The following is a 26,394-nucleotide window of genomic DNA, read 5'->3' on the forward strand; positions in this document are numbered from 1 at the left end:
TATGTTTATGTCTTAACATTTGCCGCCTTAGCCCTGCTCGTATTTGGTCAGTGATCCAGAAGTCAATCAGAGTGATACATTAAAGAGCAATTGGTTGCACAAGGGGATACACAGTCAGTGTTTTGATCGCTGTGACCAATACCCCGTTTCACAAACGAGCAGAAATTCCAGTCCCAAACAAGTCTAGCCTTTTAAATAAACTTAAAAAAATAGGTTAAAAGAAATAACATTCTTCTGAGTTTTTGGACACTTAAAATATCAATAATTGTTTGCAGGAATATTAATTCTATCTGTGCTGAAGGGCAAGAACAATTGGTGCTACACCGTAATAACGCAGGGGGCTAAATCCAGTACAGTACACTACAGTAACTGTGATTTCTTTCCTGATAACTGCGTAATTACAGAAAGCTTCTGTGGTTATCCAAGTCTAGTTCTGTTATTAGAAGCAAGATTTAGACTCTCATTAGCCTTTCATCTTCAAAGCCCCTTTGAAATATTAATCAATCTTTGCAGCAGCTCTATGAAATAAATGAAATATTGCAGACGCCAGCGCAGCCTGCGAGGCCAGAGTAAGCCTGGAGCTTGCCAGCATAATTTAGGCACATGGGCCACACACCTCAGTTCCTTCAAAGAGAAGAGTAGAGGGAAAAACAGGCAGTGCCCTTTGGGTTTGCAGCGAGTTCCCTCGGCACTGGTGAAATTAGTGTCCTGGTCCATCCACACGCTTCCTTTTGGAAGGTTCCTAGAGGGAGTCAGAAAATCCTCACCAGAGAGACTACCCAGCTTGTTGATGGCTTCCTCAGGGCTTCAATGTCAAGTTAACACAAAATGTCTTTCATATTCAGCTTTCATATTCAGTGTGCCGTGTTAGTAAGCTACATTTTCTCTTCGGAGTGAGCTCAGAGTTACCTTGTTCTGTTTTGATACCTGGATTTGCAAGTTTGTTCTTTCTCTGTAGGAGCCAGAACCTGAAACCGAAGCAGTAAGTTCAAGCCAGGAAATTCCCACAATGCCTCAGCCCATTGAAAAAGTTTCAGTCTCAACTCAGACCAAGAAGTTAAGTGCCTCTTCTCCAAAAATGCTGCATCGGAGCACCCAGACCAGTAATGATGGAGTGTGTCAGAACATGTGCCATGACAAATACACCAAAATCTTTAATGACTTCAAAGACAGGATGAAAGCTGATCACAAAAGAGAAACTGAGAGAGTTGTGAGAGAGGCAGTGGAAAAGGTACCACTTATCAAGCACCACCTAAACTCTGGTTTGAGGTGGGGCAGAGGGGGGCAGGTCACTGCTTTTTCTGCTTTTCTAATATTTACACTTAAGGAAATGGGTCAAAAAGCTGTTCCAAAGAGACCACATTAAAAGAGTCTTCACCGTTTCTTTCCAAGCCCTTTCTATATCAATAGACCTTAGTTTAAACAGAATTTTTTTTTGTTTCCAGTTCATAGAATCATAGAATCATAGAATGCTTAGGGTTGGAAGGGACCTCTAGAGATCATCTAGTCCAACCCCCCTGCATACGCAGGGTCACCTAGAGCACGTGGCACAGGGTGGCATCCAAGCGGGTTTTGAAGATCTCCAGAGAAGGAGACTCCACAACCTCTCTGGGCAGCCTGTTCCAGTGCTCTGTCATCCTCACTGTTAAGAAATTTTTCCTTAAGTTCCTATGGAATTTTTGGTTTTTCAGTTTCCGGCCATTTCCTCTAGTCCTATCAGTGGCCACCACTGAAAAAAGACCATCCCCGTCCTCTGCACTCCCTCCCTTGAGGTATTTATATACACTGATTAGATCCCCTCTCAGCCTTCCAGTTTCCAGTTCAGTGAAATCAATCTGTGATGCAAAAGTGAAACTGTTTCTTCATGATTATCTGTTTACAATGCATTTGTGACCATAGTGTCAAGTGTGGTTGTAAATGATAGCATTGTTTAAATGCAGTTCATACTCAAATCTTTTTTTGTCAGTCTTTTCACCTAAGCATTCAATAGACTGGCTGAAATTTGTTTGAATTATCTCATTTAATGATAACAGGCCTAAAATGAGATATGGAAGTCTGAGCTGGTCACCTCTGGCTGAAGAGAACAGGGCAATGCAGAGGATGAGTCATCTGACCTATCTTAAGTACCTGTCTTAAAAGGAGATGAATTTCCTCCTACAGGGAAGGACTGTGGAAGGACCTGGGATGTCTCAGTGTTGATACTTTAGGATTAAAGCACCAAACTTTTAGATGTCTGAGTTGGGGCAAATGAATCCTCACCATTAAGAATTTTAACTGGTGCCTCCTGTGAAACTCAGGAGCATTGCATTCTGCATTTTCCATCATACCCTTGCTGTAAACTTATATGCAGTTGAAGGTTTAGAATGGACAAAATCTCTCTCTAAGTTAATACTTATATTTGTGAACTGATGATTAATAAAATATCTATGGAACTTAAGCTAGTTTTATAATTGCCTTGTAGAATAGAATTGCGATTGCATTTTTGTTGTGAACATGCATTTTCTGGTGGATGAATATGTTTATGAATAGAAGTTCTATCCATAAGAGGGAACTTTTTGTTTTCTAAATTGGAGAAAGTATATTACTTCGATTCACATCAATAACAGTATCTAGAAGTGTAAACAAAGTGAAATTATTCCAATAGAATAGTTGCCCATTGATTGGATTTTCTGTCTTTCTTTTTTCACCAGCTGCGTACCGAGATGGAAGAGGAGAAAAGGCAGGCTGTAAATAAAGCTGTCGCCAACATGCAAGGAGAGATGGACAGAAAATGTAAGCAGGTAAAGGAGAAATGCAAAGAAGAGTTTTTAGAAGAAATTAAGAAGCTAGCAGGCCAGCACAAGCAGCTGATATCCCAGACCAAGAAGAAACAGTGGGTAAGTGTCAGGAATTTTTACCAGTGAATAACTGAAGGTATGTAATGCAGAGTGCAAGCCGCCTGACACTGATTTCTCCCTTACTTTGGACTCTCCCCTTGTTTTGCTGCTTTCTCAGTGTTATGGTTTTCCTCTCCTTCATATTATCAGTTTCAGATTTTCTTAGTCTCCAAATCAGGTTCTCATTACTTTCCATCTTCACTGTTTACTGTTAATAGCACCACCCTTCTTTCAGCCCAACTAGACGTTAGCATCAAAATATTTGTTTCTAAACATTGCTTTACTCATGCAATTGTCTTCCCTACCAAACAGGTTTTATATTATGTTCAAATACTTTTGACCTCAGGTCCTTAGAGGGTGCAATCTCTGCCTGCATCTGTTTGGATTCCCCTGCTAATAATGCTGTTTGTAGGTATCTTTTGGCCTTTTCCTCCCTTTTTTATATCTTTCATATTTCTGTAAGACGAAATTTTCTAAATCTACATATTCCCTCCCGCCCATGCATCACTTATTCAGTCCTTAAACTCAAATCTGCAAAAATGCTTATGAAAAGCGTGTTTGTCCATCTTTTTAAAAATGAAGAGACCTAACTTGCCATTCTTATTCTGCTGCTGCAAACATTTCCCTCCTTTTTCTTTGTGTTTAATCTCTTGTATTTTCTTTTCAAGCTAGAACTATGTTTTCCCATGTGCTTGTGCAGCATCTGCTCAAGCATTGCAAATACTGTAGTACTACGCTGCTACTTTGCAATACAAAATGGGCGGAAGCTTCATTATTTTTGAGGATCAGCGAGCCTTAAACACCTAGAAATGTTGCTGTTCCCCAGCTAAATTTCACAGAGGGTGGAAATTGAGTGATTGAGCAGGGAATTGCACAGTTGCAGTAGCTATCTGTAGAATCCAGGCGCTTTAGTGTGGGATTTCCTGCTCGCCTGGAGCTGGGGCTGCGCCACGCGAGGCGGGTGAGGCCTCGCCACACGGTGGCAGGCGCCGCGAGGCCGCTCGTCCTCCCGCTGAGGTGGCTGCGCGGCGCCGCTAACGCTCCTTCTTGCCGCTCCGCAGAAGCGTGAGGCAAATATTAAGGAGAGGCACTAGGTTGCTCTCACAGCTAGAAGTGCCTGGGCGTTTTAAGGGGAGAAAAACAAAGGGCTTCAAGTGCCACAGCTTCTGGAGAGATTCATTCCTGTTCCTAGGAGGCTTGCCTGATGGTGTGGCGATACTGGATTGATTGGATCTCTGAGGGAATACTTCCCTGTCTACCTGCCCTTACAGACCAGAGATGTTATTAAAGGCTCAGACTTGATCATGTTTCCCATGGTGTCTGCATACGTGCTTTCTCTATGACACTTGAGAGAAACTGAATTGGTTTTGCCCAAAATAAAATTACATCAAATGAGCTATCTCTGTCAAAAGCGAACTGCACATGCGAACTGTTGCCACCATTCGGCCAATAAGCAGTAATTCAGTTGCAGTAACAGGATCATGACTCTGTGCTCTTTGCTATAGTTGCTTTCTGCAGCTTTCTGAATGACACCCTCCTGGATCTTACTTCAGTTTGTTCCAGTAGATCTATTAGTCTAATCAGGGAGTGTCCTGGTACCACTTCCCTGCATCTTATCCTCATAAGGTGAGGTGTGTAATGCCTCTTTCCAAGCAAGCAAACTAAATGATACTAAGAGCATCCATCAGGCTTTCATGGTTCCGTGGCTGCACAAGTATCTGCCACCGCAGAGATGCACGTGCCGGAGGCAGCCGGTTGCTCCCCGGCAGGACAGGGAGTTTAAGGACAAGCACCGGCGGATCCGGGGCGGCTGGAGCCAGGCCAGCCACACAGCTCCCTTGTGGCGCTTCCTTTGGCGACACTAATGACAGTCCCTTGTGTGTAACCCTGCTCGCGTGTGCCGCTGTTATAATAATGATGCCGCCATGCTAAAATCTCATGTAATTAACACATACTAAATGAGTTTTGCTGGCTTTGCTTTTTAATTAGAACCAACAACCTCTGCTTTTTTTTTTTTCCACTGCAGATGTCTAGGCTTGGGTATATATCTGCTATTATTTATGCTGCATTTGTATTTTTCTTATGCTTAAGCAAAAAAAATCCAGCCAGGATCAAGGGATGGCTGTGCTGGTGCTGTGCAGGCAAGGAGGAGACAGGATCCCAGCCCTCAGGAGCCTAACGTGAAGTTAAAGAACCACATTCCCTGCTGCTCTAAATGGTCACATTCCCCTTGACTTAGCGAAACTCTGCTTTTATATCCTCAGATACCTCAAATGAGTAGCAAAAGAAAAGAAATGGAAAGGCAAGGATAACAGTCATGAGGTTTTGCAGTTCAGTGAATTCAGACTACAGTGCTGGTCTTGATATGGTTATTTTAAAATCTCTTCTGTTTATTTGCATAGATTGGTGCAGTTTTGCTTAAATTGGTGCAGAGCTCATTTTTTAATCACTGTCTCTTTCCATAATGTGTATATTTATTTGAATTTGAAACAGGTCCTGTTTTTTAAGTGAATAAGCTTTGTCCGTGATATGTGCTGTCTAAAACAAATGCCAAACTACTGAAAACATGTTTAGAAAGAAGAAATACAAAGAAGTGGAGGCTGGAGCTGGCATGTTGCCTTCTTGGCCACATATGCTGGTGCAGGTTTAGATAACACTATATGTTATTTTTATTAGTGGAGATTTACATCCAGTGCTTATGGACTACATGCAGAAGGAGCGTCAGGATCTACAGATCAGAGTTGTCCTCTTCAGTCTTTTTTTTGATCTCTCTGAGCAAGCAGATAGATGCAAATGTGGTCTCCAGGCTGACTCCCACGCTGAGGCACATCTGCTACACGGACCTTTTCCATGGGTGCCCCTAATGGTTCCCGTAGGCTCCTGGGCCAAAAAACACCAGAAGTGCTACACCAAAAAAAAAAAAAAAAAGGAAAAAAGAAAAAGCCAGAAATACAGCTCTCCAGAGGTTTGCACTTGTTTGCAAACATGGCTACAGATAAACTGCCCTAGAGCTGTTATAAAAAGAAAATGGAAGGGCCCCTTTTGTGTGCAGCTGGAGCAGTGGTTATGTTATCAGCTTAGCTGATGTAAAAGGCCTCTTTCTTGGATCTGCCTTTCAGTACTGGGTAGGGTTGTTGGGGCTTTGCTCGGTTTTAAGGCCATTGGGTTGTTTTCTCTATTTTATCAGCAGTGTTGTAGCTCGACAGATGATTAAAAAGTAAATTTTGCCCTGTGTTTTGTGTAGTGTGATGGGAGCCCATACAGACCATGCTGCCTCTGTTCCCAGTCCCTCAGTGGGTGTTGAAAACTGCATTCCTAAAAATACTTCTCTGGTTTTGAGTATACTAGAAAAGAAATCTCAGGAGCCCAGATGAAGTGACCAGTTTTTAAGATTGCTCAAAACCTGTTCAGTCCAGGAGTGCCTGTTGATTTATCACAGCTTTTAGGACATAGGTCAGGATGCTGTTATACAAATGTAGAATAATAAATAAAATAAGGTTCTTGCACCAGGGTTTGAAAATCTGAGTCTGCTCTCCTTCAGTGTCTTAAGGAGAGGTGAGTTTTTGAAAAGAAACCGTGCAGACTGGAAAATTCAAACCTATTCTGCAGATGTGCTACAGACGGCTGCTTCGCTTAGGGTGAAGATGCCGCCTGCGTTGGGGCGGCCCTAGCACGACCGCCCGGGAGCGGGTGAGGAAGCCTGGGGGCGTCCGGGGCCCGTCCTGCAGGGATGCTCCCCCTGGGATGCGGGGATCCTGCTAACCCTGGCTGTCTCTTCCCTGCAGTGCTACAACTGCGAGGAGGAGGCCATGTACCACTGCTGCTGGAACACCTCCTACTGCTCCATCAAGTGCCAGCAGGAGCACTGGCACGCCGAACACAAACGCACCTGCCGCAGGAAAAGATGAACCGGCCGCCCTCCCCGAGCAAAGCACCCCATGATGGCTATTCTCAGACACAGCGGTTTTTGTTTCCAAGAAGCCAAAATTGTTTAGAATTTGCTTCCCATTTTGCACCAGCCTTTAAACACTTTTCGTAAAGGAAATTTTGCACAGTGATTTCAGTCTTCTGTTCAGTGCTCCTCCAAAATTTTGTCAGCGAAATGAAATTTAACATCTTTGGGAGCAGGTTACTTTAAATAATTTTAAACTAGAGGATTTGTTGCATTTTCAGCAAATTTTAAAACATTTTTAGGTTTTACAGAGATTTTAATCTTTAAAAACAGCAGATCTAAAAATAAAAAATGCAAGTTTAGCAAAAGGAACATTTGAAAACTAGATCTGAATATAAGAATCATAGAATCGTTGAGGTTGGAAAGGACCTATAGAGATCATCTAGTCCAACCGCCCTGCACACGCAGGGTCACCTAGAGCACTATAGAACTGTTTCAGAAAAAAAAGAAGCATACTACCTTGATGTAACGTTTATTTCTTAACCTGTTGAGCTGGTTTTGTTCAGCTTAATTTTACTGTTTAAAGGCATTATCTATTGGTTATACCAGTGGGTACATGATTGAATTTAGGGAACAGGGTTGACACAGCAGGTGCTAGTCCTGCGTATTTTTTCTTAAATATTTCCCAACTGTGTTTTATTTTCATTATTTCTTTTCAATATATAACTTTTATAACAAAATATTAGCTTTGATCTTGTAGTTTAAAATCACAGGGGAACTGGGGTAATCTTTTACTGAGCTGGATCTTAGAGAAAAATGAATATTTAAATTTTGAAGTTTGCACATTTCATCTTTGTCCTAACATGAGTGCTTGTAACAAGAATAAGAAAAGCCAAAAAGAAAAAAAAAAGAACTACCTTTATTCATATGTGGAATTATGAGGCATACAAATTTCTTTCTCGCACCCCCCTTCAGCCTCGCCAGCCCAATGTCATTTGACTGCCTATGATCTGGTGTCACCTGGTCCATCCTGACTTGATAGCAAAAGGAGAAAGAGCACTTAAGTTTCACAGAAGCCGTTATGTTTGTAGTAATGGGTCATTGCCTAATAATGAGCTCCATCACTGTACTCAGAATGAAGAATAATGCATGTTAATTTTCTTGTATTAAAGATGCCGTGATTTGTAAAAAGTCTGTATTTTGCGGAATGTCTGGATTAAGAAGCATTACCAATAGGAATGGATCGATAGTTGAAAAATGATTTTTTTTGTTTGTTTTATATATAGATATATGAATTGCATCCATGTTCAGAGACAATTTTTTAAATAGATGTAAAGCTTACTTAAATAGCTTTTCTTTTAAAGTGTCTCTCAGCATTTTAGTTTTTTTCCAAGATTGGTCTTAGACTGAGTCATATGCCCATTAATCATCCAGCTATTTTTTGAGAAGTTAGATGAATAATTTGTAAATATTTATTTAGATCTTTGATATTTATTGAAAGCAATTACATGATGGAACGATGGAAGCGGAAGAATCAGGAGGAAAGCCTTTAAAAAAAGTTTTCTCTAGGATTTGTCAGGGTCATTGTAAAGATTAAAATATAACTAAGACTTCTGTGAACTGCCATTGAAATCCTGATCTTTTTTACTTACAGTGGTGATATAAGTTAATTGACTAGATATTGCCAAATAATGCCCAGTATGATACAGAAATTAAGCGGTGAGTTGATTTGAAAACAATAGTAGGTAGATGGTAACTTGTATTACCATGGCTACATTATTGCCTGATAAATGTGTAATTAACTTTTGTCGCCTCTGTGTTGTGACTGTAAAACACTTCACAACTAAAAATCAATCCTGTTCGATTACTTTACAAGTTCCAAAAACTTCGATCCACCCCTATGAAAGCAAGTTATTGTGGAAATATTTTTGGTGTAAAATCATTCCAGAATATGTAATATTTAACTGATAGCTGCATGAAAGTAAGATTCGTGTTACTTTGGCTTTTTTGTCTCTGTTGACACGGTTGCACATTTCCAAGTTACTACAGCGTGAAAACTGTGTGTTTTAAAGAAAAAAAAAAGAAAACAAAAAAAAAGATTGTGGCCTGGTTTTGTATAAGTTTTAGGTAAAATTACAATTGATTGTTTTAGGATGATTTAAAATTAATTTTTCTGCAAATCATAAAGCTATATTAAAGTGTTGAGCTTAGCCACTATGCACATTGTAATTATTCATTGTGGCTGTCCAGTTTATGATGCATTCTGGCATTTTGTAAGCTGCTCTGACTAGCAATATATAGAGTCATTTAATGTGTTAACATTGGTTAATAAATGTATTTAAAAAAAAATCACTGAAAGCGTGATGTTATTTCTGGCCAGTTGTGCCACGCTCCAGCTGTAGGCTTGCCTGACACTGGTATTTTTACTTTTCCTTACTGGGAAAGAGCTTTAAAAAGAAAAGATCTGCCTCGGAAAAGTCCCCTCGTGTCCTTGTTGTTAGTAGTAGGGACCAGGTCTTGCCAGGTAACCTGATAAAAAAGAGTCTTTTTGGTAAGTGAGCACAGAATCACAGAATCACAGAATGGTGGAGGTTGGAAGGGACCTCTAGAGATCATCTAGTCCAACCCCCCTGCTCCAGCAGGGACACCCAGAGCACGGGGCACAGGGTGGCATCCAGGTGGGTTTGGAAGATCTCCAGAGAAGGAGACTCCACAACCTCTCTGGGCAGCCTGTTCCAGTGCTCTGTCACCCTCACAGGAAAGAAGTTCTTCCTCATATGGAGGTGGAACTGCCTGTGTTTCAATTTGCACCCATTATCCCTTGTCCTGTCACTAGTCACCACCGAGAAGAGTTTGGCCCCATCCTCCCTACATTCTCCCCTCAGGTACTTATACATATTGACCAGATCTCCTCTCAGTTTTCTGCAGGCGAAACAGGCCCAGTTCGCTTAGCCTTTCCTCATAAGAGAGATGCTCCAGTCCCTTAATCATCTGCCCATCGCAACTCAAGGAAGTGACATAGCAGTGCAGCTCCCAATGCTTCCCCATGGCCATCAGCCGAAAAGGATCGAATTTCACCCTGTATTGGTGTTTCATTTATTTATATATTCTTGCTGTTATATTTTACATAGGAAGGAGCAGCGTTTCTGCCTCCCATTTCCTTTAGGTGCCCAGCTCCGGGCTACTTGGCTTTACCCCCTCCTCGATGCCTGAGCTATGTTTGGGATCTGTTACTTGTACTTAGGGGCCACCCAGCCAATTTTAGCCTCACAGAGCAAGCACATGTATGCAATCTATATATCCATATGCCATCCAAATGCTTTCATAAATCATGCCGCGGGGCAAGCATCAAAAGCAGAAAGGTCCTGTGACTTCTTGGTTTCCGCTTAAGTAAAATAATTGGAGATTGAGCGCGGAGGCAACACCAAGGACGCAAAGCCACGGAGCCCTCAGTCACGGTGCAGGCAAGAGGCCCCTAGAACTAAGACATGCTGTAGTCATATATATGTATGTATATGTATATATATTATATATATATATGCACTCTGTATCTATATACACACTCCAGTCTCTTCAGGTTTCACTGGCTGTGGCTTTTTGGTGCACAGGGGGAAACAGGGACCTCCCACACACATAAATCCGCACCAAGGAGTCCAAGCAAATGTGTTTTGGCCTTACTGAGGTTCAGAATCACCCTCAGAAATCATGAAGCAAAACCGTGTGCAGTGGGGAAGCGTGGGCTGGGCTTGCTGCCGCAGAGGGAGCATGAGAAGAGCCGTCCCAGCCCCGTTGGAGAGCTTGTCTGGCCGCCCCATCACCCGTTCCCACTGTCACAAAATCCAAGGCCCCAAAGACCCCGTTTTCTGCACAGAATCACTCCTGGCGACACTCTGGGACTGTGAGGCCTTTGCGGCTTTTCCAGTACCTGCCTGTTCAGCCTCTACTCCCTTCTACTCCCTTCTACTCTCCAGCACCTGCTGGAGAAGGAGAAGGAAGAGGAGGAGGAGGAGGTCACTGGTGTTTGTGTCCTGCCCAGCAGGTGCCATACGGTGCCAGTCAGACACGCTGAGGCGGCCAGGCCTCGCGTTACCCCGCAGGCCTTTCCAACACGCTTGTTTCCAAGGCAGGGGCCGCTCGGGCTGTGCAGCCCTGCCTGGCGCCGGAGCTAGACACTGCCGAGGAGCTTCCTGCCGGCCTGGACACGGGGTCTGCCTCTGCACAGGTCTCCATGTGGCTTCACTAGGAGTGCGGGCACGGCGAGTGTGCGGCGCCGCTCCTGGGTCCCTTATGGGCCCTGCTGAAAACCTGCTCCTTTAATGCAGAGCCACACTCACAACTGAAGCCACGCGCAGGTTCAGTTTGTTTTTTCTAAGGGTAGAACGATCCCAAGCGCAGGGCTCTGAGTGTTCTCAGCGGCCTCTTGTTCTTATCCTTTCTGTGGCTCAGCAGCTCCTAGCCAGAGCTGAGTAAATTGCCTTAATTTTACATAAAATATATTTGTCTATCTGCTGACAAGACTGATGGCAATGTCACACAAGCGCCTGCCTCTCCCGCGGTGCGTGGGCTGCACGGCGCCCACAGGCCCAACGCTTCCCTTGCTCTGCGAGGAAGTGGAAACCCGAGCACCGGGACCTGGCGTGCGTGCACAGCAGCAGCGCCGTTGGTGCAGCAAGGCCCACACCGAGTTACATGACCACTGAAAATGGAAGTGTGTTCACAAAGGTTTTCATATAAAGAAATCTCGGTTGCTCATTAGAAAGATTTCAAAATTAAGTAAACTCTAAGTGTAGTTTTATTATGGTTTGAAATAGCAGTTAAATGCCTCCTGGTCTGTTAAAAGCCTTTGCCGTGAGAGTAAAAAAATGCTTCCAGCCTTTGAGTGAAAAGTAATTATAGCAACAACCGCACTTGGTTTGTTTTCTGCTTTTTCTTCGCTAAGTTGCTATCAGCAGAGGGAAGGAAAGGACACGGTGGACATGCCCAGCGCTGGGCCCTGGGGCCATGGTGGCCATGTGGCCGCCTGCAGCAGACCCGGGGCCTCTGCACCGTGGGCAGAGGCGAACGCGGGGGACGAGGTGACATGAAAACCCCGCCGCTGCCTCCCGTACCCAGCGCCAGATCTCTGCGAGGCAGCAGAGGCATCCTAGAAATGCTAGCGAACAAGCGTGCCTGCCATGGAAAGTCTAATTCCTTCTGCTCGGCCAGCAGCTTCCATGGGGCAGTTGCTGGCTCCGGTTCCGGGCTGCCCCGGCTCCGTGAATGCTGGCGGTGCCGCGCTCAGCGCCCGGGCCATCCAGCGGGATCTGCGGCCCTGCTCGCAGCTGCTCTCCTCACCCTCTGCACCCCCTGCCTGGACCAGGGTCCGTTCCTGCTCCACCTCAGCCCTCCTGCCTGCACACGCTCGGTCTCACCGGAGCCCCGGGGCTGAACTCCGTGCGCGGCAGCTCATCCAAGTGCCCAGCCAGAATGTGGGTTCACCAGGACTGTGTTTCCCAGCCCCTGCACCTCCTTCATTTGCAGGGAGCTCGTTTCGGTGAGCAAATCAAAAGGTAAGTACCAGTTTTAGGCACCTGAGACCACACAGTTAGAAAATTTCGAAGTCTTGAACCTTAACAGCCACAGGTGTGATCTTCTCCCTCCTGGCTTTGCTTCCTTTGGTTTGCTCCTCTGCAACAGTTGTTGTTCCTAAAACTGTCCATCTTTTATGGCTTCTGGCTCCCCCTACAGTGATGCAGGCTCAGTTTCTAAACCAGCACATTAAAAATAAAGCAGTCCTCTGACTCCATCTGCACAATTCTCCTCTCATCCCCTCTCCTGGGCATCTCTCAACCTTTCCCACATGCTGCCAATTGAATTTGGAAATCCTTCTCTTCCTTTGTGCTTCCATCTGCTTTGTCCCTTCATCAGATCCCTCCACAGGACACTTTCTTGCATGAGGCCTATCACTGTCAAGCCACCAAGGCATGAAATTAAAGCAACTTTGTGCCTTTGAGATTAGGCCATTAACTGGCAATAATTGCATAATATTTTGCAGTCTTTTATTTTTGATTAATATTATTATTTGTGTTGTGGGGACCCTGAGGCAGAAGCTTTGGTTTTCTTTTTCCCCTCAGTGCATCATGCAGAATACGATAGGACTTTGGTCCTAAAGAAATCTTCTCCATGTAGCCCAGAAAGGAAGTGCAAGGGTGTTCCCATTACCAGCTCTGACTGGTGGGATGAACTACGATCTCCTTGGGAAATGCATGGTTAATCTAAAATGCCATGGACATTACAACATCATCATTCCCAACATCAGTGCTAAAAAATGCACAGAAATGGACTGGTAGTGGTTCCCTGGGTAAGACTGAGAGTGCTGCTGTTAAAAGATGCAAACCTCAGTGAGGTACCTTACAAGTGACTGCAAACATCTGCACTGGAGGGAGCCCGAAGGCCTCCAAACCCAGCTCCTCTCCGGTTCCATTAGAGGTGATGGGTGACTGTGTGCCCCCCGACTTGCCCTTTGGATGGCAAAGGTGAACGAAGCAGGTTCCTGTGCTGAAAAAGCGGTTCGAGAAGTGGAGCTCAACAGGCATCACACGTGCAGGAGCCCTGGGCGGGCTCAGCGTGGCCGGGGCGCAGAGCAGGGAGCCGTGCTGTCTTTAATAAAGCTTTTTCCCCGCAATGTGTCAGCTACAGATGATTCTCTTGCTCGTGTCAGCACGGCACTGGCCAAGCGATAGCGCTCCCGCTCTGTAGGACACCGGTCTCTGAGCGCCGCTGCCCCGAATGGGCCCGACGCCCGTGCACGCACCCTGCCCGGACGCGTGGAGCTCCTCGGCACAGCCGACACCTGGCAAAACGATTTATAAACGTAGCTTGACGAAGCCTGAACCTTTAAAAAAAACAGCCATTAAACCATCAAACCGTTGCTTTTGTATTAGAAGCGGTACATAAAAATGATCAGCAACGCTTTGCTGTCCGGCCATCCTCCTCTTCCCCTGCCTGTGTTCTCTCTGCCCTAGGCGGTGGCCACGTTCACACTCGCCATCCCAAGGCCTTCTCCTGGCCTTCTGGGATCTCACCCACCGAAAACTGCATTTTACCATTTGAACTTCCAGCCAGGCTACCGAAGGGAAGGGTGACTCCGAAATTCATCCGGTGACATCGCATCTCAAAAATGGAGTCAAGTCCAACCCTGGCCTCTGCAGAGGAGCTCTAGCAGTCACCTCGTATTGCAAAGAGATGGAATACGCAGATCACGCTTCCTAATGTTATTTTTTTTTTTTCTGGCCACCCAAACCTTCTACATCTGTGGACAGGTCTGAGCCCTGTATTTCCATCAAACCAGTTACTCATCCTTTCACACTGACAGAAAGCTCCAGCAGAAACGTCAACACTTGGATCTTTTAAGGGACTGATTAGAAATTTGCCAGTAGCAAAACCTTGCAACAAAAGTCACAAATGTGAGGAGTTTTACAGTACTAATGCTTGTTATTGCTTCTCACAAAATGTTACCAAGCTTACAATAATCTTTACACTTTCAGCAAAAATGTGAACAGTATATTTGAATATATTAAAAAGAATTAAAAAAACATTTCACAAAAAACATTTGTTGCCATATGAAAGTCTTTCAGCAATAAATGCCCACACCAGTATTTAAACATTGTTAAAAGTATCATGATTCGTACTAATAAATTATGCAACAAGAGAGGTAAACAAAATAAAATTACAGTATAGCTGTCAGCGTTCCTCCACAGAGCTCATGCAGCTCTCGGAAGCTCATTTTCAGATGACTAATTAAGAAACCAATATTTTCAGAGCAACAAAAATAAAAGCTTTTATTTGTTCATTTGAATATAAAACAGGCGTTATCACAGATGTACAAAGCGTACTGGTGGTTTAACATACAAGAAGGTTGCTGTCCTTTGCACATAAAAATTTTTGTTTGAAACTGTGATTGGCTGAGTTACATGAATTTCTCTAACCAGTCACCACACTCTATGAAATAACGCTGCTAACATTCAACTGATAAAAGGGACAGTCTTCCCTCGGGTAAAGTGTCAAGCAGGATTAAATATATATAATAAACAAGCACCATGAGGAATCTGCTCCTGTTTGATTAGTTTTGTGTTTAAATGTTCATTGTGTACCCTCTTTTTTGTGCATGTGCATCGAGTTGATTACATGGTTTTGTCTGACTTCAAAAGCACAAGGTCACAAGACAAACATTTTATACATTCTCATGAATGGTTTATCTACAGTACGATTTCTAATACAGAACAATCCTTCTTTATTGCTCAGTCTGATGGTGCTTAAATGTTTCTTTCCTTTTGCTTGCACAACAAAACCAGAAACTCAGTTTATCATTTCTCTTAACTCAGAATTTAACAACCACGGATGACAGGTTGCAGAAGAGAGCTGTTACTAACTGCGTTTCACAACTGCATTGCAGGTCTGATTTTCTCTACAAATGCAAAGTTGACTTCGTGAAGGTTAAAGTGATGCCTTAAGTGACAGCTGAATTTGGTACTGAGATCAGCGATAGCAGGACTTCACAAGTTAGTTCACACACTGCAATTATGTTTGTAATCAATCAACATCTTGTCTGAAACCTTGCAACAATTCACTATTAAGAACAGATTTTACTCTTTTTAGGGAGCAGAAAATGAATCCGATGATAAACTATAGGGTTGGTCTTCAGAGCATGAACAGGGATATTCACAGGACAGTGGAGCTGGAAAGGATGGTCTGAAATAAAACAAGGCTGATGTGGTAAGATGCTCTGTACTGTACATGCAGACTAAAATGTCCCTACCTCTTAAAAAGATTTCAAACAACCAGCATTGAGACTCAGAAGCCAAACAAAACTATCATTAGCAGGGGTCCATTTGTTGTACAGACAAGATACGTCCCTTGGACGTGCAAAGAACATGATTACACTTGCCCTGCCACGATCTTAGTCATGCATACCCCGTATGAGAGCCAGCACAGGAAGGTATTTTGGACACGAAGAAAAGCATTCTTGGACTGCAGCTGGTAAATCCCACTCTTGCTCACAAATCGGTCAATTCGGTTAAAACCACATGAAGGAACCAGAAAGGTTAAAAGAGAAAGGGCTGCAGGGAAGACGACAGAACTGGGAAATCAAACCCCTCTTTATCCAAAGGTAGTAAAATGAAGGCAGCTGTGATGCATGTTTTCCTACTCTTCTCCCACGGGTGGCCTTGGATGGGAGACCACGGGACTCCGTTCTTTAAAACAGGCAGTTCAGTTCCTCTGTTTTTTTTATTAATTGGTTTAGGGACTAGTTAGCAGATGCTCAGTTTGTGCCAACTCCGGTGTAGTGACTGCTCGCTCCTCCCTGGTAAGGAATAAATTAAAGACCTTCGGAACGATCGTTCCCTGTAAATGTAAACTGGATGCACTGGCCACCAAGCTACGTGCTCTAGCTGAGAGGCAAACGGATAACTCTGTGCAAATAACCCCCAAACTCTTCCTTATAGCAATAAAAACACCAACTAAAACAATGAAAAATTGTGCAACAAAGTTCTGCAGCTAGACAACAGTGCTATTCCTCAACCTGCCTTTTCTAAGTCTAACAAGTGTATGCACATGCCAGCACAAATATTTATTGTTGCCTCCATGGCAAAAGAAAAAAAAATTACTTTAGTGCATTTTTTTTTTTTTTAGTTTTAAATTCATTAACTGCCTTAAAGGCAGCAATAATTCCACTTGCTGGTATCTAGAGGATTCTTTTAGACAGGGATACTTTGCAATCCAGGATTGCTTTTTCTTTCTTTTCAAAAAATTTGTGAGTAACATTTGATTATCTACAGTGGGAGACACCATGCAAGTGACAAGTACTGCATTTTAAACTTTAAAATCTTTTGTCATTAGTGAATTTATATTTCATATATATATATTTGATGTGATACTATCCACTCAAGATAATACAACACTTTGTTTTTATATTAGCAAACATTTCAAGAGTTTAATATTCTTGAATGCTTTTTCTCTTTTATACTTCTAAAGAGATCAAAATAAATTAAACGTTTTGTACATAATTACAGAAGAAGTAGTTAACTTATTTTATCTTTTTAGTTTAGTACAAAGATATTTGCAAGTTCATTGCCGAAATACACCTTATTTATAAATTTCTTCCATTTTAACGCCAACTGCAAAGGCTCTTTGGCCTTTGTGCTTTCAGCATCTCCGACAGAAAGCTGCTAGAGTTCTAATTGGAAGGTGCTACTTTGGGTATTCTCCTCGTACCACTACGCAGGTTCCTAACAGGTGGGAATCTAAAATGGCTTAAATTAGTAACGGATCTGCATTCATCAGCTTTTTTTATGACATATTAAAACAAATGAACAAAACAAGTCTTTGTATTAGTATGCAAATTGTTTAAAAGGAATCCATTTGGAGGGCAGAATAAAAAAAAAACTACTTCAGCTTACTTACTTAACATAAAATACAAAGCCACATTTACTCAGAAAGCAGTAATGTCCAATAAGCAAAAAATAAAAAAAAGTTTAAAATGGGCTTTTCCAACAAACTGAAGGGCCTTACACCATAGTCCTTCTGTTCTAAAATTTAGTGGTAAAATAAAACACTTCACATTTTATTTCCTGCCAATCGTGACTGCTTTGAAAATTCATAATAGAAACAGTTCCATTTTGATGAAAGTCAGCATCTTATCTGCACTTTTTTTAGTGGACACCAAAAAAATTTATACATCTATAGTAAAGTCCATGGAAGCTTTAAGGTACAAGACTACATGTTGTAGGCCACATAGATGGGATCTAGCTGGTCTGCCAAAAATCCGTCTCGTAGGTGCATACGTTGTTTCTCTCCACGGGAGTTGATAGGAATTACACCAATGTCCACAACCACCACCACCCCTACAATCAGATAATGTTCCTCAAGGACCACATTGGTGACCAACGGAACCAGGTCCAAGGCTTCTTGCTCCGATCCATCCAGCTCAACTACAACAACCAATAGATTTGTCCAGGTAAACACCGCACTGGAACGAAAGGAAAAGTAGCGTTAATTCTCTGTCCTGGTTTCAGTCCACACTGCAGACTGTGTTTCTTTGAAGCGTTGTGGCAAAAATCCAGCCCCATTAGCCCTCATTTTAATATTGCTGCAGTATGAAACATTTGGCTAAATTTCACAGAAACTTGAGTCTAACATTGCCTGTCGTGTCAGGAACCAGTAAGGAACAGTCCTGTTCTAAAGCCAGATACTGCAGACGTTGTCCTTCCACATATGGGATATTGGAAGGAAAGGAAGACAGGAGTATTTGTCCCTCTCTCCCTCCTTCCTCCACCCCTCTTCTCAACCATCTCCAAAGCCCCCAGGAGGGCAGCAGGGCTCAGCAGTCCCTGACGTGTGTAAGACAGACAGATTCTTTCTATTTCTTGCTCTACTCCTTCACATAAGTATTAATATTCTACACACATAACTTGGACATCAAGGCTGTGCTCTGTCCTTCTTTGCTCTGTAAAATCAGGGGATAATTACTCAGAACTATCTTGAACAAAAGAAGCACCTGAAAGATGGAGTGTTTTACATACAGAAGATAACTTCAGAAAAGAGCAACTTACCCTAAGGCCAATGCTTTATTAAGTCAAAAGTGCATTGTTTTGATCTACTAAGACAATGCTGAAAAAACATGAACTTTGTTTTACCCAGAGTTTGGTTTAGTTTGATTTCCTGGCACTTTACCCAGAATTTAGCTATAAAAGTGTGTTTCATGTTGATGCTTGAAAGAGTAGATTAAGAAGAAAAGTTATTGTTTTTTAAATTTTATTTCATTTTCAGATCCCACTGAAGTATTATCTGATTAAATTCTTTTGTGACTATTGATTTGGAAAATTAACAGGTAGTCAAAGGACAGCTGTGCAGTGTCCTTTTGACTTGGGACAGTTTTGAAACTAATTTTAATTTGTAATTATGTTTTTGCAGGAAGTCTAGTAAGTTTTGACTGATGCTGAATATTAACAAAATGAAGTACCTGCCTGCACAGGTGACTGTGAGTTCCAGAATTGTGATGGATTCCTGTGCAAACATCTAAATTTACATTACACATATTTTAACAGAAAAGCCTGGGAAGTTTTATTAAAATATTCGTTAGCACTTGAAGCCATGCTTTAAATTACTGTTAGCTTGTTACCTGAGAAAGAAATTAATTGCAAGACTAGCAGGTTTCTAAAATACAGGCTAGGAGGAGCTGGTATGAGCCTATAAGACTAATTCCTAGTCACCGACACTTCTAAGAGGGTCCCTATACTATTAAAAGTAATTTCACTAATCATGGTTATACTGGTGACCCACTGGTGAGCACTGTAAGTACAGCAGAGACTTCTGTGTTCCCACCATTTGAGATGAAGTTATATTAGCCAGCATATATCTGTTGTGAATATATTACCCTCATGGCCGTGAGAAAAAAATAGAGATCCAGGAGGGCTGAACTTTCTCAAAAATCAGAGCTGTTCTCTAAAGACGCAGCACAGCCAATGCACACAGCTGGGATGGCCCCTGCTGTTGTTCCCATTGCACTCTGTACTTCAGGAAGAGGGAGGAAGTAGTTGAAACTGCTCCAGAGAAATAGGGCCATAATGTTTTCCTTCTCTAAACGGTTTGTGTAGCTTTACCTATTTTGTCATTGTGTGCAAGGGAAAGCACTTCCTTCCAAGTTCAAACATGCTACGTCCTGTTCTTCCTTCAAGGGTTTGAAGTTTCAACGAGTCAGCACTGAGCGTTAATTGGGTTACATATGCATACATTATTTCCAAAGGTACCCTACATTATTAACAACACTTTTGAAAATGCATGGCCTAGCTTGTTTCTCAACAGAAACAAACTGTGCCTCATTCTTTTGGCTCTTACATATCAAGATATCCGGAGTCCAGAGTCAGAGGGCTGTCGATTTTATGCTGCTAAAAATTGCCAAGACAAAAGGATAATTTTAAGTGACCTTTCAGTTAGATGCTCAAGAATAGAAGTTTCACAGCAGGATCATATATCCAGTCAACAAGTCACAGTTTCCCTTAACTGAGTTAAATGCCTCCAAATGAAAATGTATTTCTTTGAAGCTGAGCCTATTTTTAGGGTATATTGACTGGACAAACCCGGCACTTTTTGTTTGAAACAGATATCAATGCAGTTAAATCCCTGATGGATGATCATAACTGAAACAACAGTTGCCTCCAACAAAAATAGAGACATATGCCACCATCTCAAATAAGGCATGTACGTGATATGTATGAAAAGAGAGGTTAACTGGCTATTATTCTTGGGGTGTTTGCCAACGACAAATGAAGGATCTAGAAGAAATTGGAACAGAAATTAAGTGAGAAAAATCAAGAACTGTCAAGTCAAGCACGATGACTAAAAGCTCTGTGATGGTGGCAAACAGGACCATTAGTCAGATCTCTGGCTAGGAAGAGGCTGGGGAACTGTGAGCAAAACAGATGCTGTTGGTCTGAACTAGGGTGAGACATCTCTGAGAACACCTCAGAGAACATTCATCAACAATTTCTCTTACTGGTGATAACAACCCTAAAGATCTTCAATTTTGACTGTGTCTTTGGGCAGAAGGTAGTACAATAGTATCACAAAACGTTTTCTGAAACCTCTCTCCACGTATGTGCCTTGTACATTACCATCCAAATACCGGACAGGGGAAGTGAAAGACCATTGGATTTCTTACTCTGGGGTAAGACAAGGGACATCAGAGAGGCAGCTGAGATGGTATTTGCATGTACATTTGCAGATCTATCTGCATCTACATCTATCTCCTTGAGGAAATCCAATGGCCTTTCTCTTACCCCAGCTTACCCCAACCCTTAGTAGTTGCTACCATCCCACTCAGGATTTCCATGAAAAGGAAGCATAGAAAGATGGAAAGATGCCCAGCAAGCAGTTCTTGAGAAAAGAAACATACTGAGCAGTGTCTCTAAGTACCTCAAGGGAGGGAGTGAAGAGGATGGTGCTGGTCTCTTTTCAGTGGTGGCCACTGACAGAACTAGAGGTGATGGCCACAAACTGAAACACCAAAAGTTCCACAGGAACTTAAGGAAAAATTTTTTAACAGTGAGGGTGTCAGAGCCCTGGAACAGGCTGCCCAGAGAGGTTGTGGAGTCTCCTTCTCTGGAGATCTTCAAAACCCGCTTGGATGCAGTCCTGTGCCACGTGCTCTAGGTGACCCTGCGTGTGCAGGGGGGTTGGACTAGATGATCTCTAGAGGTCCCTTCCAACCTTAAGCATTCTATGATTCTATGATTCTATGATTTGACAATTGAAATCAGTGATGACCATTTATGCAGTGTGATACAGCTATTTAGTGCTCATTAGCCTGCACTCTGAGGACATACAAATCTCTGATAAACAGTTACTGCTGCTGAACACAGGAATTTATTTCCTTGTCTCTGGTCCTGCTACATATTTCAGCTTAAAATCTGTGGCTGTAACAGAGTTGTCTCAAAATAGGTTGACATGAAGACATCATCCACTGCTGATACTGATCTGACAGACTTTAAAGAAGAATTTCACAGTATCCTTAGAACATCTGTATTAGTCTAGTTGAGGACTTGACTATCGCCCAGCCTGTCTAATGCCTGGCTTGCCAGAGATGAGACCTTACCAGCTCTGTGGATGCTCTACGGTGGTTGCAACAAGACAGAACCTCAGTTATTGTCAGTCAAGCAATTAATGGCCTTAATTGCACTAGATATTTAAGGAAAAAAAATATGGCATTTTGACTAAAGAAACCAGTATGGTCTCTGTGATTTAAGTTCACTGCTCCTGTGAACTGCACCTTGCAGCTGGAACTGAAAAGAGAAATGGAGGATCACATTGCTCTGACTGTTGAGCCCGTGTTGTTTTTGGTTGAATGGAAAGGAACTGAGCTGGGGTTAGACCAAAAGGAAACAACTACCTGATTCTGTCTTCTGAGGCAAGACTAATGAAAAGCAATTTGTTCCTTTGTCAGCTTCAAGAAATGATTACCTGCAGTGTGCATTTGATGATGTGATACATTAAGACAACACCATTATTAACTTATTGGTTTACTGATTCAGTTTCCATTGTGACCTTGATCACTTCTTGATTTATTAATAACCAACTCAAAAGTAAGTGTGTTTACTAATAAAGTTTATTAGTGTGTTCATTTATTTTTAATGTTTGCTTGCTTGCTTTTTCTAATAAGGCTCTTAATGTTTGCACTTACGCCGGTTTGTTTGTTCTGATTAGAACTTGGAGTCTAAAACTCCAAGGAATAACTACTGACTTACCTGGGAGCTGCTTGGCTCTCTCTAATTAAAACCTTAATCCTTCATGCATACTTAAAAACACAAAAAATAAGCATACAGAATAATCTGTACAGAAAACACTCCTTCCTGATTAGATCTGCGTGTGAGAAGTTTAAATCTAAAGATGTATTTACAGTTGAGTTTTATAAATTTTATGAATGCCCTGGCAGACCATTTTCTGGATCGATTGAAATATCCAAGAATACCTCCAGATATTATATATACTTAGCTTTACATAAGAACTGCACTGTTATACAATCCTTACCATTCTGTGATGCTCTTGTGTGCTCTAATTACAGAGGTCTCAATATCGATTGGATGATATCTCATCCCTCGTAACTCCATGGCTTCGTCTAATGCACCCACAACATAAAGTGCATCATGGCGTTCTGGTTGTAGGGAAAAAGAAAATAATGACTTTATACCTCAGTATATTAAATTAAAAAAAAAAGTTCACATTAATAAAAAAATAAATATGGCATGTATGAATTATCTGTAAATTTCTGAAACCGCAAAGCAATTTCGAAATGAATATCCTGCATTACTGCAATGCAATTAACAGCAGAAAACAAAAGACAGGAACACAAAACCGTATTCTGATTTAAAGAAAAGACAGATGCCTTTATCTAAAGACAGTGGGACAAATTCCTGTTAAGAACGGATGTGAACAGACTCTTCTCCACTTTTCAAGGCTCCCTAAACAGCCAACAGACTCTCTGTTTCCCTCTCTTTCCTTTCAAGCAGAAAGGAGCAACCTGACAAAATATGCTCTTGCAATAGCTTTGAGAATTTCAACACTGATGCTAAAGGCCACAAAGGTGTTTATCTATAAACTAGAAATAAATACTCTGTACTAGATATCAACGTGCTCATTAAGTGGCAAGCACAGAACAATTCTATTGGAGTGTGTGGAGTCTCCTTCTCTGGAGATCTTCCAAACCCGCCTGGATGCCACCCTGTGCCACGTGCTCTGGGTGTCCCTGCTGGAGCAGGGGGTTGGACTAGATGATCTCCAGAGATCCCTTCCAACCTCAACCATTCTGTGATTCTGTGTGAATTCTTATTGACTTAAGAAACAAATGAGGCTTAAATGAGACTTTTTAAAAGATATCAAACCAAAATTAAACTACTTTATGTCATCCATGAAGGAAACAATATTCCCCAATAGACATTAGAGTAGATAGAGAGGAGTTTATATTCATTTGGGTTGTTGCATGGTGCTAATGCAAGGCAACATTACCTCAACCCAGCAATGCAGGAAAGAATTTTCTCCACAGGAATCTAAAAACAGGAGGACGACAGAGTCTTAGCAGCTCTTTGCCAGGGGAAGATTTAAGCCATTTGGATGCTGAAGCTGTGATATCCTCAGAGAATCCTGTGTTTCCCCAAGGCTGGCTTATCATTATGACATGAGAAAAGCCTACACGACTGAAATTAAATCTCTTCAGGAAGGTGTTCACAAAAGGACATAGGCAGCAGTCGTAATCCGGATTAATTACTAAAAATGCTTTCAGATTTGATGACTTCCCTCTGTGGCTGAGTAGCTGCTATTCCAGTTGCCCTGACACGGTGGCTCCCTCCCTAAGTGGCTGCAGCACCAGTGGCAACGATGCTTTGGCGGCAGCCTCGGCCACCCCTCCGCCAGCCGCTGCCCTGGCGCCGCTTCTGCAAACGCAGCCGCGGGGCGGCCTCTTCCCAGGGGAGATCCCACTGACTGTGCCTGGCAGCACCTGACGGCTTCCACGTGTGCACGGGATAAGGAATGGCATAAAAACAAAAGGAGAGGTCCTGGAGTCACAGTTCCCCGACAGAAAACCAAATACTCTGCAGCTTCTTTTGCAGGCTACTGCCTGTATTAAATGTTAGGAACCTTCCCTGGTAGTTTTAATGACAGAGGAATTCAAGAAATGGACAGCTTTTCTTAATAACTTCCTAAGGAATTATCCGAGAAGGTAGCGTTCACAGGAAGAGCAGGGCTTAGATACACAACAAGACTTTTTGCATACATACAAATGTGTTCCTGCAGATCTGGCAGCAAGAAAGAAAGAAACTAAGATATTCTTAAAAAAAAAAAAAATCAAGCTTAAACTCCAGGCCTATTACAGTGCCAAAAAATGACTGTTCGAAGGGATCTACAGTTCATATAGCAAATGTAGAGGAAAGCAACTGTTTCAGCCAGTAAAACTTATCTATTGGTTTTGTTTCTGACTGTTGCAACAACGGGACTCGGGGAGATGTACAGGCTTTACAGCATGAACGTGTCTGAGAGCACAGGTTGAGACACAGTGTGGCCGCCTCAAAACAACCCATGACTTTGCTAAAACTGTCCAAATTCTGTGCACAGACCTTGGTGCACAGAAGGAAACCTCTTACCTCCATTTGCATCTGTAAGTTCTGTTCTCCTCAGGAAGCCCAGATAGCCAGTTCGAGCCCAAATAGTCTGTGTGTCTCCAAAGCTGAGTCTTGAATTAAAATGATCCGATTGCAAAGATTCATCTCCATATATGGTAAAATACCCACTGGCGTTGTGAGTGCTGTGAACCCATATCTAAGTTAAAAGCAATTATACTGGTATTAATTAAAGTAGCATTCCAGAATGAAGCATTATTGAAAATTCTTGATGCAAATATTTTCAGTCATAGTAGATAATACTATAAAGCCTTGTGACACTGTTTCTGAAACAGCAGCTGACCCAGTTTCAGGCACAAGTGCTACCCCCGGAGTCAGGGTGCAGGTCAGGGAGCTGCTGCTCGGACGGGGCCGCCGGCTCCAACGCTGGCGCAAGCAGCGGCTCCGCTGGCTCTGCCTGTGGCCTGGGGCTGCCCTAGGGCTGCAGGGACTCCTCAAACCAGGCCAGCCCCAAGGTTTCCTTCAGTGATGGCCACTGACCACAGCAAAGCCCGCAGAGCACCGCACCCTTTGCCCAGTGTCCCGCTCCAGGATCAATGCATCCACCCCAGCAGCTCATCACCAACCAGAGAGATCCCTTCTCCAGCAGCAGGGCTGGGGGGTGTTTACAGCACGAAAATTAGGGTGAAATTATTTCATGGGGGAGTCTGGGGAACGTTCATTGATAGAGAAAGATTCATTTCATCTAATTTAAGGCATCATGGAAACATTTTCCATTTCATAATGATGAAATCTTACAAATAAATCTCACAGATCAGACAGCAATTTTAATTATGACTAAGCAAATTCTTTATTTTGTTATTTAGGTCTTTAATTGCTCACTGAGAATAAACATTTTAAGCTTTTTTTTTCTCTCTTGAAACATAAAATAAATTGGAAAAATAGATAGTCTTGCTCATCTCAGTTAATGAGAATGCTTTTGGGCATTGAAGCACAATGATTATAAAGAGAATAACATTAGAATCCCATCTAGCTGAAATTACACTAATCAATATAGTTACTTTTTCATGTAAGGTTTCATCAGAATTAGTCAAGCATCAACAAAAAATGTACTTGAAAAAAGCAGATTTTTAAAAAAATTTACATAAACTTGAGCTACCATCAGTATTTATTATGTTAACAAAAATATTAATAGTTATATAAATATCTTGTGGTAAGTTTTATACATTCTAGAGATCTCTATTACTTATGTTCTAAAAGTCTACATTACTTATAATTTTATTAACCTGGCATTTAATAATATGTGTTATGGGAAATGTACATACATTAGACATACATGAGAATGGCTTTATGCCATCAATTTAGTTCAGAGCATACAAAGGCAGGTTTTCAGGACTCACCTCACCAAGGTGAGAATCTCCTAAGGGTCCCTTGGTTTCTGGATTAGCAATAATGATACGTACTCCTGGGAGGATCTGTTGGAGGGAAGAAGAAGAGTGAGAAAGCAAATGATATCTCTTTATGCAATTGCATGCTGATTCTTCCTCCTCCCAAACCTTCATAAGGAGCTAGTAGATATCCTTAAAGAGTTGAAATAGACATATGAAAAATGTAAGTAGTCAGCAAATACAACACATCCTGATATATTTGGGAAATGCTGTAGAAGCTCTTTGTAAAAGGTGTTCTATCATTAAAAACTCGTATGTTCATCTACACTACAAAAACCCTATCAAAAGACTTCAGGTCTTTCTAGTAGTAAATGAAATAAATGAGTTACAGAAACCCATATCCGTGTGAATCATTGGTGGGAAACCAAAAGCCAAGAACATCATGAAATCTTTTAAGAAGTTGGCTCTTGCTGGTGACTTCAGGCATTGGCCGTACAGTCACTGCAGAGATGGGCAGATGTAAACTCTGGAGTAGAAAAGGGAGCATCCTCTGCCCACTGCTGTTTGCAGAGATGAAATCAGGAAGCAGT

At 42.2% G+C, this 26,394-nt stretch overlaps 2 protein-coding genes across 7 annotated transcripts in view; one reads left to right on the plus strand and one right to left on the minus strand.

The window, feature by feature from the left end:
* Positions 1 to 7,065, plus strand: part of ZMYND11 (zinc finger MYND-type containing 11) — a 97,859-nt gene extending 90,794 nt beyond the window's left edge. For all 5 annotated transcript variants that reach the window (XM_010220144.2, XM_088525175.1, XM_088525177.1 and 2 more), the window contains 3 exons: positions 959 to 1,231; positions 2,691 to 2,876; positions 6,662 to 7,065. In XM_010220144.2, coding sequence (XP_010218446.1) covers positions 959 to 1,231; positions 2,691 to 2,876; positions 6,662 to 6,784 — 582 coding nt within the window. In that variant the 3' untranslated portion in view covers positions 6,785 to 7,065. The remainder of the gene's footprint in view (positions 1 to 958; positions 1,232 to 2,690; positions 2,877 to 6,661) is intronic.
* Positions 7,066 to 14,561: 7,496 nt separating this feature from the next.
* The window catches only part of DIP2C (DIP2 acetate--CoA ligase C (putative)), a 289,728-nt gene continuing 277,895 nt past the window's right edge, over positions 14,562 to 26,394 (minus strand). For both annotated transcript variants that reach the window (XM_088525179.1, XM_088525180.1), the window contains 4 exons: positions 25,817 to 25,891; positions 24,441 to 24,615; positions 22,333 to 22,456; positions 14,562 to 17,776 (listed from right to left, as the gene is read on the minus strand). In XM_088525179.1, coding sequence (XP_088381305.1) covers positions 17,524 to 17,776; positions 22,333 to 22,456; positions 24,441 to 24,615; positions 25,817 to 25,891 — 627 coding nt within the window. In that variant the 3' untranslated portion in view covers positions 14,562 to 17,523. The remainder of the gene's footprint in view (positions 17,777 to 22,332; positions 22,457 to 24,440; positions 24,616 to 25,816; positions 25,892 to 26,394) is intronic.

This window comes from Tinamus guttatus, unplaced genomic scaffold, assembly GCF_059628265.1.
Source record: "Tinamus guttatus ecotype Peru unplaced genomic scaffold, ASM5962826v1 Tinamus_guttatus_pri_ptg000225l, whole genome shotgun sequence".
NCBI classification, from domain to species: domain Eukaryota; kingdom Metazoa; phylum Chordata; class Aves; order Tinamiformes; family Tinamidae; genus Tinamus; species Tinamus guttatus.